General features: G+C 43.1%; 1 protein-coding gene across 1 annotated transcript in view; it reads left to right on the top strand.

Annotated features, from left to right (window-relative positions):
• The window catches only part of CD109 (CD109 molecule), a 142,991-nt gene that overhangs the window by 1,886 nt on the left and 124,835 nt on the right, over positions 1-16,270 (top strand). Inside the window, exons 2-4 of the mRNA XM_075268364.1 lie at positions 8,819-8,979; positions 12,872-12,900; positions 13,690-13,920. Coding sequence (XP_075124465.1) covers positions 8,819-8,979; positions 12,872-12,900; positions 13,690-13,920 — 421 coding nt within the window. The remainder of the gene's footprint in view (positions 1-8,818; positions 8,980-12,871; positions 12,901-13,689; positions 13,921-16,270) is intronic.

The raw sequence follows: 16,270 nt of genomic DNA, 5'->3' as shown, positions 1-16,270 counted from the left end.
ATTATGCCCCACAGTTGCCCACCCAACTATTATGCTCCACAGTTGCCAACCCAACTTTTATGACCCATAGTGGCCCACCCAGGAACTATTATTATTAGCACAAGCTTCGGGCCTGAACGGTAATGTCCCAGACCATGTGACGTCTGCAACATTACCATACAGGCCCGAAGCCTGCTAGGAGTAACATCAGATCCCGGAGAGATGAGTAAAACTGTTATTATACTGTTGTTATTATACTCGGGAGTCTGAAAAGACCCCCAAGTATAATAATAGTGGTAGTGGGTTCGCGGCCTGAGCCTGGGCCTGCTCACAGCTGCACCCCGCATCCTATATCAGAAGGGGAAGTGAGGGACGGCCATGAGCAGGCCCAGGGAGGTAGGTAAATAGGCCGCTACTAGCTGGAAATACTCCAGCAGGTAGCAGCCTATTAAAAAGTATGTTACTTACCTACCTTTCCGCTGCTGCTCCTGCTGCTGCCGCCTCCTCCTTTCACCCGGTAATAAGATGTCTGTATCTCAGCGCAGGTGGCGTAATGACGCCGTCTGCGCTGAAATGCAGAGGTCTAAACCAGCTCAGGAAGAGGCCGCTCGGTTTGTTTTCAGAGCAGCCCTCTCCTGCAATAGTTCAGAAAATTAAAAAAGTTAAAAAAACTAAATCAAAGTGCCGCAGCTGCCACCCCCTCCAAAGTGCTGCCTGAGTCAGCCACCTCACCTCGCCACATTCAAGGTGCGACCCTGGCCACAGTGTAAATGCCGCAGAAAAAATGCAGTGTTTTACAGTTCCTGCAAAATGGATGGGAATTAAACGAATCCCATCAACATATTGTTGAAAAATATTTGCAGTGAACCTGTTGTGGTTTTAGAAATTGCAGCAAGTCAATTATACCTACACAAATTCTGGCGGTTTCCCTATAGGTATAATGGAAGCAGAAAGTCTGCAGAGGAAACCTGTGTGGACATTCTGTGAAAAGCGCTGCAGGAAAAACCATCATTCGTTCCTGCCATGGTTTTTCCTGCAGCACTTTTATGCTGTGGCCCGTTACGTGGGACCTTAGCCTTTAATAAAGCCCAAGTGCCACCGTAATTAAATAATTTTCCCCTTTATATCTAGCTTCTGATTCACCCTGACATAAATTCTGTGCCCCTATTGACCCCTTATATAAATGATACCTCCTAATGACCCCTTATATAAATAACCCCCTCCTTGTATTCATAATGCCTCCTAATAGCCCTTATATAAATGACCCCCCCCCTTATGTTCACAATGCCCCCTTATGTAAATGATTCGCCATAGTCCTAATGCCCCCTAATGAATCCTCCCTTATAATTCTGCCTCCTAATTCCCCCTATACTATTAAAACAACCTCAACTGCACTAAAAAAAAAAAGTGATAAGATAAAATAATCCTTTACTAATCCCACCATGTCAAAATTTCAGAATGTTACCCCTTGTTCACATCTGCATTGGTATTCAGTCCAGGGGAGTCCGCATTGGGACCCCCATGAACGGAATACCAAACGCAATTGGAAGCGCTGTGAAGTATAAGCACAAGGACACCATAGACTATAATGGGGTCCGTGTGCTGGCCATGCGCTGCCCGCATGAATCATGCGGACAGGAAAGTAGATTGTGAACTACCTTCCTGTCCGCATGATCCCTGAGGGGATCTGGTGACAAGCATACGGACCCCATTGTAGTCTATGGGGTCCATGTGCTTTCACTGGCACACCGCTTGCAGTTGCATTCAGTATTCTGTTCGGGGAGGTCCTCATGCGGAATCCCCCGAACGGAATACCAACGCAGATGGGAATGAGGCCTTACAGCAGCATGATAATATGGATACAGGATAATAACAGTAATATATTACAGAAGGAGACACATATAAGCTCAGAAAAGCATATAGGAGAAAAATACTAGGAGTCATAGCAGCTAAAGAAAGAATAAAAGGGGGCTTCAGAATAATTTAGGTCTCTGTGCAGAGTGACCTTCGCTTGGCGTGATGATTATACAGCCTGACCGCAGTTGGGAGGAAGGACCTACGATAGCGCTCCTTCTCTCACTTGGGGTGAAACAGTCGGTCACTGACAGTGCTGCCCAGTGCTCTTACGGTTTCATACATGGGATGGGAATTGTTCTCCAGCATGGAGCTCACCATTGACAGTATCCTTCTGTCACCCACCACCTGTACTGGGTCCGGGGGGCTGTGTCTGTAATTAATTTCGGCAGCAGTGTCACGATGCAGATATAATAGTGATATAATAGTAATACTCTAACATTTATATCACACTGCATGGGATCCAGTCCCAAGTTCCTAGCTGTAACAATGTTACTGTAGGAAATTATTACTTGCATGACAGTGCCCTGCTCAGACTATAAACACTGTAATTTATGTCTGGCTAGCTGAGTGACTCACTGATCCTTATACAGTATCATTGTGGAGTTAAAGCGTACCTCCATTTGTAAAACAGCTTTTCATAATTGAACTGTACATGTGAATGTAAGAAACTTTGCAATATATCTTATTTGCATGTTCTCACTTTGTTTGCTTGAGTTTCCTCTGGGTACTCTGGTTTCACTCTGAAGTCATACTAATAGGGAATTTAGATTGTGAGCCCTATATGGGACAATGTTAACAATATCTGTTAAGAGTTGTGGAATATGATGGTGCTATATAATTAAGCAAATAGAATATAGAAATGATTATTAGAGATGAGCGAACACTGTTCGATCAAATAGATATTTGATCGAATATCAGGCCGTTCGAGGTATTCGATTCCAATCGAATACCAAGTGCAAACGCACTAAAAATTTGTATCCCCTCCCACCTTCTCCCTGTTCTTTTTTTGCGACATAACTGTGCAGGGGAGGTGGGACAGGAACTATGGCAACGGAGGCATAAAAAAAAAAAAAATCGGAAAAAGTAATTGGCTGGTTAAATCAGTTGACCTCCAATTTATACGAATGGTGGATTTAACATTCGGTTAATTTGAGACTGTGAACTATGTGACTGTGAGACAGGGATAGATGTACAGGCAGGGTTAGTTACTCACCCAGCTCTTTGGGGCTCTATCTGGTCGGGATCCCTGTCAGCTTGTGATATTCGCGAGCTGACTTTTTCCCATAGGAATGCATTGACCAGCGTTGATTGGCCAAATGCCATACAGAGTACAGCATTCGGCCAATCAACGCTGGTTCTGCCGGAGGCTCGTCTGTGAGGAGGCGGAGTCTAATATCAGACCAGAATGGAGACTGCTGTGGACCGATCTTAGACTCTGCCTCCTCCAGCAGAGCCAGCTTTGATTGGCTGAATGCTGTACTCTGTATGGCATTCGGCCAGTCACCGCTGGTCAATGCATTCTTGCACCAGAGATGAAGCAGAGCTGGCCGTGCGCTCAGCTCATCAACTCTGGAGATGCAGCTGAGCTGAGCGCACGGCCAGCACTGCTACACCGGAGATGAAGCAGAGCTGGTCGTGCGCTCAGCTCGGCTACTTCGGAGATGCAGCCGAGCTCAGCGCACGGCCAGCTCTGCTACACTGGAGATGAAGCAGAACTGGCCATGCACTCAGCTTGGCTACACCAGAGATCGAGCTCAGCGCACGCCCAGCTCTGCTACACCGGAGATGAAGCAGAGCTGGCCGTGCACTGAGCGTTGCTACACCGGAGATGTAGCAGAGCTGAATGTGCGCTGAACCCTGCTACACACTCAGCTCTTCTGCATCAGAGATGTAGCAGTGCTGAGTGTGCGCTGAACCCTGCTGCACACTCAGCTGTGCTGCATCAGCAAGCTCTGCTACATGTCGGCATAGGAATGCATTGACCAGCGTTGATTGGCCGAATGTCATACAGAGTACAACATTTGGCCAATCAAAGCTTGTTCTGCCAGAGGAGGCGGAGTCTAAGATCGGTCCACAGCAGTCTCCATTCTGGTCCAATATTAGACTCCGCCTCCTCACAGACGAGACTCCGGCAGAACCAGCGTTATATTGGCCGAATGCTGTACTCTGTATGGCATTCGGCCAATTAACGCTGGTCAATGCATTCCTATGGGAAAAAGTCAGCTCCCGCATATCGCAAACTGACAGGGATCCCGATGTAATACAGGTACTTGGGCATGTTAGATGCCCCCAGACATGCTTCCCTTGCTGTCCCAGTTGCATTCCAGGATGTTGGCATCATTTCCTAGGGTGTCATAGTGGACTTGGTGACTCTCCTGAGTGGAAGTGTGGGATCCCCTGAAACGAGCATTTTTTCCCCATAGACTATAATGGGGTTCGATATTCGTTTGAATAGTCGAATATTGAGAGCTATTCGAAACGAATATCGAATATTTTACTGTTTACTCGTCTCTAATGATTGTTTCCTTTAACATCTGTGAAGATGAGATATTCTGTACATTTTAGTCTAGGAAGAGGGGAGGGGGAGAAGGAGGCTGCTGGAAACCACAAACTGCTCCTGCTACACTCTGCTACTCTGTGTCTCAGGTAGCTTTAATACTGGTATACTCCAAAATAACAGATTACCATTGCAGTTCAGCATGAGGCAATAAATCAATTAACAGCAGCGTCCTCTCAATTCTCTCCATAGAGTATTGTTTGTGAGCTGGCTACAGATATGCATACAGTGGCGTAACTACCGCTGTAGCAGCAGAGGTAGCTGCCACAGAGCCCGGGACATTAGGGGCCCGGTGACAGCCGCTACCTCTGCTATCATTATACTCGGGGGTCTTTTCTGACCCCCGAGTATAATGATCGGCGGCCCGGGAGAGGTAAGAAACATAAAAAACACTGTTACTTACCTCTCCACGATCCGGGCAGGCTTCGGCCTAGTCTTCTGACGTCTCATGACCCCGGCCTGCGTCCTGGGTCATGTGACGTCTGATGTCATTGAAGATCGACTACTTCGGAGGCCGATATCGTAGGAGCCGGGAGATAGGTGAGTAACAGAGTTTTTTTAATGTTTTTCTCCCCGTGGGTCTCCGATTATTGAAAAGACCCCAGAGTATAATAATTGTTTATGGGTGTCCACAGTAGGACATAATACTGTGTGCAGGGGCCACTATGGGGGATAATACTGTGTGGAAGGGACACTGAGGGACATAATAGTGTGTGCAGGGGCCACTATGGGGGATAATACTGTGTGAAGGGGCCACTATGGGGCATAATACTGTGTGCAGGGAATACTATGGGGCATAATAGAGGGCGCAGGAATGCGTAGGAGGGGGTCGGTCGAGGTCTTCGGTGTCGGTTGTGGGGGAGGGCCATGTCAAAAGTTCGCCATGTTCCTAGTTACGCAACTGTATGTATATTATGTAAATAAGTAGGTTCCTAAGAAGACATTGTGAAGAATAACATCCTTCTAAGTAGAGAAGAAAACATATTTCTTTACTAAGATGTAAGACAAAGTATTTCATATTCATATATGCTATTCATTTATGAAAAGTTGTTTAATAATTGGTAGTCCACTTTAATTTAAGGGGGATATGTTGCCTGTACAACCTGTTTGGTTGCATGAAACTCAAATGGCAAATAATAATAAAAGTAAAAAAAAAAGGGTGAAAGCATGATAGGTTCCCTTCAGTATCCAACACTTAGGGTCAGTTCACACGTGAAAACCGCCTAGCTTATTTGTGCGAGGTAAAAAACCTCGGGGAGTTTTTTTGACGCTGTTTTTTTGCATTCCACGCGGTTTTTGACGAGGTTTTTGACGCGGTTTTCGCTAGCGGTTTTCGCTAGTTTTTTTTTTTTCCTATATGTGCTATAGAAACTGCAGGCGAAAACCGCGTGGTTTTTTGCAAAAAACCGCGCGGTTTTGTGTGCAAAAAACCGCGCGGTTTTTTACCGCGCGGTTTTCGCCTCCCATTCACTTCTATGCAATTCTTCAGGCGTTTTCCGCCTGAAGAAAGGTCATGTCGCTTCTTCAGGCGGAAAACGCTAGGAGGAAAAAAAAAGCTAGTGGTCTACATAGACCACCATGTTAAAGGAGAGGTTTTTGAAGCGAATTCCGCTGTCAAAAACCTCCCCTTTGCCCACGTGTGAACTAGCCCTTAAAGTGGAATTTCCTTCTCAAGGATCCTGCCTATACTGCTAACTTATGTAAATTCAAAAGTTTCCTTAACCACTTCAGTACCGGGCCAATTTGTGGTCCAGGACCAGACACATTTTAGGTTTATTATGTATGTGCGGTTTTGAGGTCTGTAAAATTTTTCTCGTATGTCTTAGTCAACTAATTTTTGCGTCTTTTTTCGGGGACACATAGGGCTTTATTTTTATGTTATTTTTATTTTCAAATGTGTTTTAATTTTTTTTATATCCAGGAAAATATAAACAAAATAGGAGGGAAATTGTGTCTGGTTTTCAATTTATAATTTTTTATTTAATAACACAAAGTGTCACTGAAAAACTTTATAATATAGTTTTTCCTCTCCGTTACGGTAATTTTTATTTTGTATGGTGTCGTCGGGGGTGGGGCTATAACCTTTAATAACGGCGTTTTATTAGCGTATTATTTATTTATTTTTTTATTATTATTTTATTTACATTTTTTTAAAACTTTTTTATTATATTTTTATTTTATTTTTTTTCCCAGATTGTGTCCCCATAAGGTGATAAGAGACCTTTGGGGACATCTGATCATTTTTTTTTTTTTTTGTACTTGAGGCTGATTTCTCCTATAACTGAGGCTGCTACATTTAATCTCAGTTACAGGAGAAATCCAACCTCTTGCACACTGCTACATGGTATACAGAGCTGATCTGAGTCATGTAGGACCCAGAAGCTCTGGCAGGACACTGAGCCTGGCAGGACACTGAGCCCCTCGGATCACATGTCTGCTAGGTCAGAGGGCAGCTGATTTATGGCTGCGTCCATAGCTGTGTATACAGCGCTCATTGAGATTGAGATAGCAGAGCAGGTAATAAATCTGCCCTGCTATCTCTCTGGGAGCTCCGGCTGAAGTTACAGCCGGCTCCTAGTGAAAGCAGCTGAACGATCTTGTGCAGCTGCTGTGTTCTGGCTTGGACGTACAGGTACGTCCTGGCAGAACTAGACAACCACTATCCGGACGTATATAGTCTATGGGCGGTCCGGAAGTGGTTAAATACATTGTTTTAGCAATGCTGCTTCATTTGTCTGTTTGTTTGTTTATACGGGGGATATTGTCACTCCTTAGGGAGAGACCACCATATAGGTGTGTGGAGACTTGTTAAGCCTTTAGCACTCCACTTTGCAAGGAACTATGGGAAGAGTATGCAAATCTGCCTTCCATGATGTAATTAGGAAGACAGTTGCTGCCTCAGTGTTGCAAACCAATAGAGGGCGCTCACTGGAATGTGCAAGCCTGTCTTAAGACAGGATTCCAGTGAAATAATCCAACCAGATCGAAACAGCTGTCCTCGATTGAGAGACTATACCTGGTAATAATCCCAGCGTCATTGCTAAACAAAGGCCTCTTGGAAGGTCGGGCATGAGGCTAAAGGGAGCAGCCATTATTGGGTATTTCACTGGAATCCTGTCTTAAGACAGGCTTGCACATTCCAGTGGGCGCCCTCTATTGGTTTGCAACACTGAGGCAGCAACTGTCTTCCTAATTACATCATGGAAGGCAGATTTGCATATTCTTCCCATAGTTTGTTTGTTTATACATCATTGCCAAGATACCCAGCCTGTTATCTGATTTTAGCTTGGCTGTGACTCAATCACTTCTCCTTGGAGCTGTTGTTTTCTGCTCTTATGTCCAAGCATTCTGTTCAGCTAAATGCAGCTTGCTGATAAAGCCTCAGACAGTGTAAATTATCTATCTGTGTTTACACAAAGATAACATTGAGTTTACTACAATTCCATTGTGTGTCCTGGTAGGAAGTGTTCTTCAACCCAGTGCAATATAGCATACATATTTAGTTATTTATTTATATATTAATCTCAATTAATATTTACTGTGCATATTTGAGCTGCATTACTATAGCTATTGTAGTCATCATAATAATTAAACGCGAATGGTAGTTTCTGAGGTACTTGTTAGTGTTCTGTTCATCAGCCAAAGCTTCCCACCAGCTTGTGGAAGAATAGGGGAAGTGTAAGGGTAATAGGAGCAGTTCCCCAGTAGCTGCTGGTGAATCTTGGGGGGAGGGCACAATAAACAGTGAGCCGTAAGCTGAACACCCCCCCCCCCCCCCCCGCTGTCACTTCCTACTTGCCAGTCCTATGCTAAGCAATAGACAGCAACTGGTCGATGGGCCCTTCCTATATAAATGACAACACAGAACTAAGAATAGACAAACATCAACAAAGGGAGGTCAACTAGCCAAGGGTCCAGTAACAGTTGAATAACACAGTGCAGAATAAAAATCCAAGAGAGTGGTCAAAGGGTAAGCCAGAGGTCAGTGATACAATAGTAGCAGAAGAGGAGCTTAGAAGGGACAAAGTCACAATAGCCAGCACTTCTATGACGGCTGACCTCCAGTATATAGGAAGCCCAAGACCCGCCCTAGGTTTGATTGGAAGACAGGTTGTCAATCACACAGGGAAGGCTAGAATTAACTTTTTGATGGACATAGGGAACAAGGTGCAGGAGATGGGTGTGGTGGAAATATAATTGCAGAGATAGAGTAGTGTTCACACAGTGCAACAAAAAACACTACGCAAAGAACCAAACTGGATACGCCTCCTGCGCCACAGCATGCGAGTGGAGGGTGGCGTAGAGACCCGAGCAAGCAGAGATGTTACAGGAAGTGAGACAGACCAAAGGCAAGTTGCTGGAGAGATGTGGATGGAAAAATCTTCTTTAATAACATGCTGTTTGTCTCTATTATTTCAATATTAGGCCAACGTTTCTGCTGACCACTCCTTTAGAAATTCGTCCAGAAAAAAAATGTATTATAGGAATTGATCTTCTAGCAGATAGTCCACCCATAGTAAAAGTTGAAGCTGAAATTCTAATGGACAATGTTACACTACTTCAAGGAGAAGGACTCTTTCAAAAAGGTAAGAAAAGAACATCACTGATGAATATACTGTAAATTGAATAAAATTAATCACTGATAACATGCTATAGCTTCTGGATTCTCCTCTTGTCACAAGCATACATAAATCAATAGAACAGTAAATATAATAACATTTATAATATATGTTGTCAGACACACACGAAAAAAAAAATCAAATGATCACCCTGAATCCCCTGCCATTGTGGCTCTCAGTCCTAGCTGTTCCCTACTGGCGTTTGTTGACAGGCTCCATTTCTGATGTCATGTTGACAGTAGGTGACTGCTGCAGACCTTACTACTGAGGCCAGTAATTGACAATAGCAGTTATGGAACTATTGATCTGACGTCAACACTACAGACCATCAAAAAACATCAGATGAGGGACTGAGTGCAAGAGCAGCGGGGAATCAAGGAAATAAGTAGTCTTCCATTTTTTTTCAAGCTTTCATTGGCCATGAGCAATTTTTATCTCAAAATGATCAACCCCTTTAAAGTTCACATTAGAAGTCTAGTGTGGGATGGAGGGAGGAGTGAACAGAAGTTTAGTGAATGAGACGAGACAGAGACTGGTGCAGATACCAGGAAACTTTGTATCACCCATCCTGCTGCTACCCTCAATTATAAAATATTTTGTATAAAAATCCACTTGAAATTAATAATCCCCCTGTGTACATCTTTAAGTTAATAATACATCCTGTTAGACCCCTTAATTTATAATCTCTCCTGTGTGTTGCCTAAAAGGGATTCAATGATTTGAAACACATTTTTAAAAGACTATCAGGTAGGAATAGCCTTAAGAAAGGCTATTCTTCTCCTACCTTTAAATGTCTTCTCCGCACCGCTGTTCCGTAGATTTACCAGTTTTCTTCAGTATGCAAATTGAGTTCTCTCAGCACCGAATGCTGTACTCTGTATGGCATTCGGCCAATCAATGCTGGTCAATGCATTCCTATGTCGAGATGTAGCAGTGCTGGCCGTGCGCTCAGCACTGCTACAGCGGAGATGAAGCAGAGCTGAGTGTGCAGCAGGGTTCAGCGCATCTCTGATACAGCAGAGCTTAGTGTGCAGCAGGGTTTAGCGCACACTCAACTCTGCTACATCTCTGATGCAGCAGAGCTGAGTGTGCAGCAGGGTTCAGCGCATCTCTGATGCCACAGAGCTGAGTGTGCAGCAGGGTTCAGCGGTTCTCTGGTGTAGCAGCGGTTCTCCAGTGTAGTAGCGGTTCTCCAGTGTAGTAGTGCTGGCCGTGTACTCAGCTTGGCTGCATCTCCGGAGTAGTCGAGCTGAGCGCACGGCTAGCTCTTCTTCATCTCCAGTGTAGCAGTGCTGGCCATTCGCTCAGCTTGGCTTATCTCCGGAGTAGCTGAGCTGAGCGCATGGCCAGCACTGCTACATCTCAGCAAAGGAATGCATTGACCAGCGTTGATTGGCCGAATGCCATACAGAATACAGCATTCGGCCAATCAACGCTGGTCAGTGGATTTGTATGCCGAGATGTAGCAGTGCTGGCCTTGCACTCAGCACTGCTACACCGGAGATGAAGCAGAGCTGAGTGTGCGCTGTACCCTGCTGCACACTCGGCACTGCTGAGATCCAGCAGAGCAGAGTGTGCAGCAGGGTTCAGCGCATCTCTGATGCAGCAGAGCTGAGTGTGCAGTAGGGTTCAGCGCACACTCAGCTCTGCTACATCTCTGATGCAGCAGTGCTGAGTGTGCAGCAGGGTTCAGCGCACACTCAGTTCTGCTTCATCTCTGGTGTAGCAGTGCTACGTGCATGGCCAGCACTGTTACATCTCAGCATAGGAATGCATTGACCAGCGTTGATTGGCCGAATGCCATACAGAGTACAGCATTCGGCCAATCAACGCTGTTTCTGCCGAAGGAGGCGGAGTCTAAGATCGGTCCACAGCAGTCTCCATTCTGGTCCTATCTTAGACTCTGCCTCCTCACAGACGAGCCTCCGGCAGAACCAGCGTTGATTGGCCGAATACTGTACACTGTATGGCATTTAGCCAATCAACGCTGGTCAATGCATTCCTATGGGAAAAAGTCAGCTCGCGCATATCGTAAGCTGACAGGGATCCTGATGTAATACAGTGACATGGGCATATTAGATGCCCCCAGACATGCTTCCCCTGCTGTCCCAGTTGCATTCCAGGGTGTTGGCATCATTTCCTGGGGTGTCATAGTGGACTTGGTGACCCTCCTGAGTCGAACAGTGGTTTCCCCTAAACGAGTATTTATTCCCCATAGACTATAATGGGTAATGAGTATTTAGCGGCTACTCGAATCGAAATTCGAACATTTCACTATTCGCTCATCTCTAGTAATATTCAGTGACTGGTTGACAAGGTATTAAAAGGAGCCTGTCAGTGCTAAATTGCCTTCCAAACCAATAATAGGAGCATAAACAGACCTTTGTGTCCACAAGCTGATGCACACAAATGTCCCAGCTCTCCTCTGGAATCAGTGCCCAATATTTTCCTTTTAGCCATGATTTTCATCCTCTTCCTCCATCATGGTTGTCTGTAGGCAAACATGGTAAATCAGGTCCTGCCTCTGATGTACTTGCAGAATGATTTGCATATCCTTAACATTATGATAATATCTGTATCACTACAATGGTTTGCAGAGACCTATTAAAGAACCTAACACTCACCTTCTACAGTATATATTAGTACAAAATTAATCATATCTTAGAGATAAAGTCAAAGTTAAAAATATTTTTGAAGAAAAATCCACAGTGTATCCATGTGTTATGTGCTTGAACTGCTTCTTTTATACATTGTGAAATTATTATTTTTTTCGTTTGTTATTGTAGCAGGGAATGCGTTGTGAACATTTTTTATTTTTTTAAGTGCAGATTGTGAGCCCCACATGGAGCTCAATGTACATTTTTTCCCTGTCAGTATGTCTTTGGAATATGGGATGGAAATCCATGCAAACACGGAGAGAACATACAAACTCCATGCAGATGGTTTTTTGCCCTTGGTGGGATTTGAACAGCAGGACTCCAGTGCTGCAAGGCTGCAGTGCTAACCACTGAGCCACCGTGTGGCCCCTGCATTGTGGACATTTTTGTAATATATTAATCTATCAAACTTCCTTTTAATAGAAAACAGTCTTTAAAGTTCCCATTAGCTCTAACTAAGCATTGTGAAAGAAACCAAGGAGTCTGTACACCTGGAGTTATTGCAGAATGCGGAGCTGAAGTATTTACCGAAGGGGCATAGTCATTTCATATGGCTGTATCCCCAATTTTGTGCCACATAGAAAAAGATTCTGGTATCACAAGAACGATTCTTCACTTTCATATGTTGTTATTAGAGATATCACTAGCATAAACTTCTGCATATCAAGTTCAAATTCACAACTGTGTTTTAACTAGTGATATCTCAGGTTCTGTTATAGCTAGTACTTAATCGTGTCCTCATATGAAAGCTTAGAATCTTTCTTGTGATACCAGAACCATTTGTCTAGGTGGTATAAAACTGAAGATACAGCCATTTGAAGTGACTATCCCCCCTTTGGTAAATGTTTCGCCTCTGCATATTCCCAATACAAACGTGTATGGACATTCCCTAGAAGTAGCTCAGAGGGTTGTGAAGGAGAATGTTACAACCTATTTTCTATTAAAAAGGAAGTTAGATAGGTTAATAAAGTATAGTACAAAAATGATCATCAAACATTCCCCGACACTATAGCAAAAAAAAAAACAAAAAAAAAAGGTAGTTACACTTTTTAGACATTCAATAGTTTTATAAAATGGGGCTTTACAATCTCACAAATATTTTCAGTTAAGTTTTTTCAAAATACTAATAAACTCATCTCTGTTGCATTGTTAGTCTGTTCTCTACTGTTTATAATATGTATGTCCATGTTTTATTCCTATAGGCACTCTTGGGCAATTAGTTCTCCCCCAAGTAAGTACTAAAAAGGTTGCTAATTTTCAAAAAACAACTTGTAATTTAATCTTGTTAGAGAAAAATGCTTCTTCCTCTTTCCCTCTTCTTCTATCACTGACATTCACTCTGAAATCTCTGTTTAAGAGGTTGTCCAAAAATTTGACAAACCATGAAGAGGCAGAGGGAGGTATAACATTAAAGGGATCCTATCATTTCAACTCAATTTTTTCTGCCTATCACGTAGGAATAGCCTTAAGAAGGGCTATTCTTCTCCTACCTTTAGATGTCATCTCCGGGCCGCCATTGCGTAGAAATCCCGATTTTTGCCGGTATGCAATTGGGTTTTCTCGCAGCACTGGGGGCGTGCCCCAGCGCTCTAACAACACTGGGGGCGTTCCCAATGCGGCGAGAGAACTCTCCAGCGCCGCCTCCATCTTCTTCAGGAACGGGGTCTGCATGCATCTGCTTCTTGGGGGTTGGCTTCAAACTTCTAGGCCTCGGGCCTAGGGCAAAGCCAACTGCGCATGCCTGCCGGCCACAAGAAAACGGCCGCTTACAATACTGTGCAAGTGGCTATTTGGCGCAGGGCTTTCAGTGATGAGGACAATGGACAATACACAGAGAATGGTGCTAAAGTAGACAACTAGGAGCTGAGCTGCAGTGACTTGGCTTGACTATCTGCTTCTAGCTCCATTCTCTTTCTCTGTCACTATACACAAGCTCATTTTGCATCACAACATATACATTGTTTATTAATATGAAAAAATAATTCCTGCTCTAAAATAACAAAATTTTATGTCTTTTCAGCTTCCCTCAAACAGCTTTTATGGGAATTATGAACTTCAGGTGAAAGGTTTCTTCGAGAATAAGATGGTATTTTTTAATACAACATCGCTTGAATTCAAAACCAAGAGTTTTTCTGTTTTCATTGAGACAAATAGTGTTTTTTACAAACCCGGCCAAGAAGTGAAGATTAGGATTTTGACCTTTTCAGCGGATTTGAAACCTTACACTTCTACAATTGATATACATATAATGGTAAGTTGGTGCATTTTTACACAAATATTAATTTAAAGTACTCGTCCGTAGACTTGTACAATCAGTGGGGGCGCTCCTGACTGTCCAGCGATGATGCTGAGCAGTGAGGAATGCCTCCTCAGTACAAGTCTATGGGAAATGATGCTGAGCTATGAGGAAGGCCCTTCTGGCAGTAGGGAGAATTCTCCAGAGCACTGATGGCTTTCTAGCAATATATAAAATTGTATATGCATGAAGACATGCAAGGTCCTCTTTAAGAACCGTAATGGCAGTGTCAGACAGGGAGCATGATTCAGCACTCCAATCAGAAGCAGCCAGTGTCAGAGCTCAGAATCCCACGCCTTGTTTGCTCCTGCCTGACACCACCCTCCTAACATTACAGAGGCTAAATAGCATATCAGGCACCAAAACTACCAGCATTGATTGCTCAGGATCAGTGGGGGCTAGAGAAAAAAATCCAACAGAGCCAGAGTCATTGAAGCAGCACCTATTAATTGTTGTAAAGAGCTGCACTTGTTGGAGGTGGTGAAAGGTCCTCTTTAAGGCTAAAGCCCCATGTTGCAGAAACGCAGCATTTTTGTTGCAGTTTTTTTAACCAAATCCAGGAATGGAATGAGAAGAAGGTAGAAGTATAAGAACTTTCTATATATTTCCCATTCCTTTTGTATACATTCTTGGCTTTGGCTAAAAAAAAACGCAACAAAAAAAGCTTCATTTCTGCAGCGTGGGGCCTCAGTGTAAGTCAGGGCCCTATGTAACATAAATGCTGCTCTAAACCGCATTTCATATTAACTGTAAAGTGGATGGGATTCTGGTAATCCCATCCACAGATCGCAGAAACGTGAACTTTCTGTGAAAGTGCTGAGAGAAAAAAATGTGAGGATTTCCACCACATTCTTACCCACAGTGCCTTTTAGCTGCAGATTGCTTCGTGGGGCCTCAATCTAAAAGGGGATTCCTACAGACATGACCATATTTAAAATTGTAGACAATAAAAAACATTTTAACAAATATAGAGTTTCTATAATTATCTCAGTGATGACAAACTATTATCTTCATTTGCTGCCAATATATATGACTAGGCCTGGTTCACATCTGTGTTCAGTATTGCATTCAGGAAGTCCAGTTGGGGACCCCCGAAAGAAATACCGAACGCATTAAAAAGAGATGAGCAATGAAATCACACAGTCCCCAAAGACGGAGCATGCGGAGAAGAAAGCAGTTATGAAGTACTCCGCTCCGTTTGAGGAGAAGTCTGTTGACTTATGGCTATCTTCATAGCTCTCGTTGTTTTAGAATTTTGCAACAAATTAGATTTTCTTTTTCCCGACGTGTTTAAAAGTAGCAAACTGCCAATTTGGATCAAAGGGGTATTCCCATGTACAGAGTTTTTTTTTTTAATTTGTAGATAATTAAAAGTTAAACGTTTATGCAAATATAAGTCATTAAACATTTTGCAGAGTTTTAAAGATTTTCTCTAAATATATTGTCGTGGCAGTCTTGTTGTCTTGATCGGTTGCCAGTGGATACGAACATGAATGCAGGAACTTTCTAAGGTCAGAAAATCAGCCATAATTTCTTTATTGTGGCCGGGATATCTTCTGATACATGTAGTGTATGTATGTACATGTAGCCTGATAACCCAGGTACAACAAGAAAATCATAGCTGACAAGTCCCAGACCGTAGAAAGTTTCTGCTTGAGTGGTCGTAACCATTGGCAACTGATCAAGATAACAGTCACCACTAAGATAGTTGGAGAAAATCTTTAAAACATTTTAGAATTTTCAATTACTTATATTTGCAAAAATGTTTAACTGTTTATTATCTACAAATATAGATATGATTATGTATATGGGAATACCCCTTTAAAGGTCTTTCCCACCAAGTGTGTCAGCACTGCCTGGAGAAGGTCAGATAATATGCTGATGGATTTACACAATGGACTCAGTGTTATGTGTGTGTTTACATAGAGAGATAACAGACCTGGCTTTATCAGCAATCTCAGATAAGCTGCTGCCAACACCATTTTAATATAGTATATGAACATAAATTCATAACAATCGTGAAGCCATATAATTTACGGTAGCGTTTCCCAAACTTTTTCACTTGAGGAGAACTATTCAGGACAAAAATTCTGTAGGGAGCACTTAACCTATTTTAACTAAAATCTACATAGATGCCAAAGATAACGCGCAATATTAATGATGCGAGGGGGGGGGACTTCTAATGAATTGATATTAGATATTACATTTTCGTTTGTAGAACACTTCTTGGGCATTTAGCATCACTAACTCTTCCACAAACTCTTCAGCCTGTCGAATTATTTCAGCATCAGTAATCTCTTTAAGG

The sequence above is a fragment of the Leptodactylus fuscus genome, chromosome 3, assembly GCF_031893055.1.
Source record: "Leptodactylus fuscus isolate aLepFus1 chromosome 3, aLepFus1.hap2, whole genome shotgun sequence".
NCBI classification, from domain to species: domain Eukaryota; kingdom Metazoa; phylum Chordata; class Amphibia; order Anura; family Leptodactylidae; genus Leptodactylus; species Leptodactylus fuscus.
This window is presented reverse-complemented; position numbering and strand designations above follow the sequence as displayed.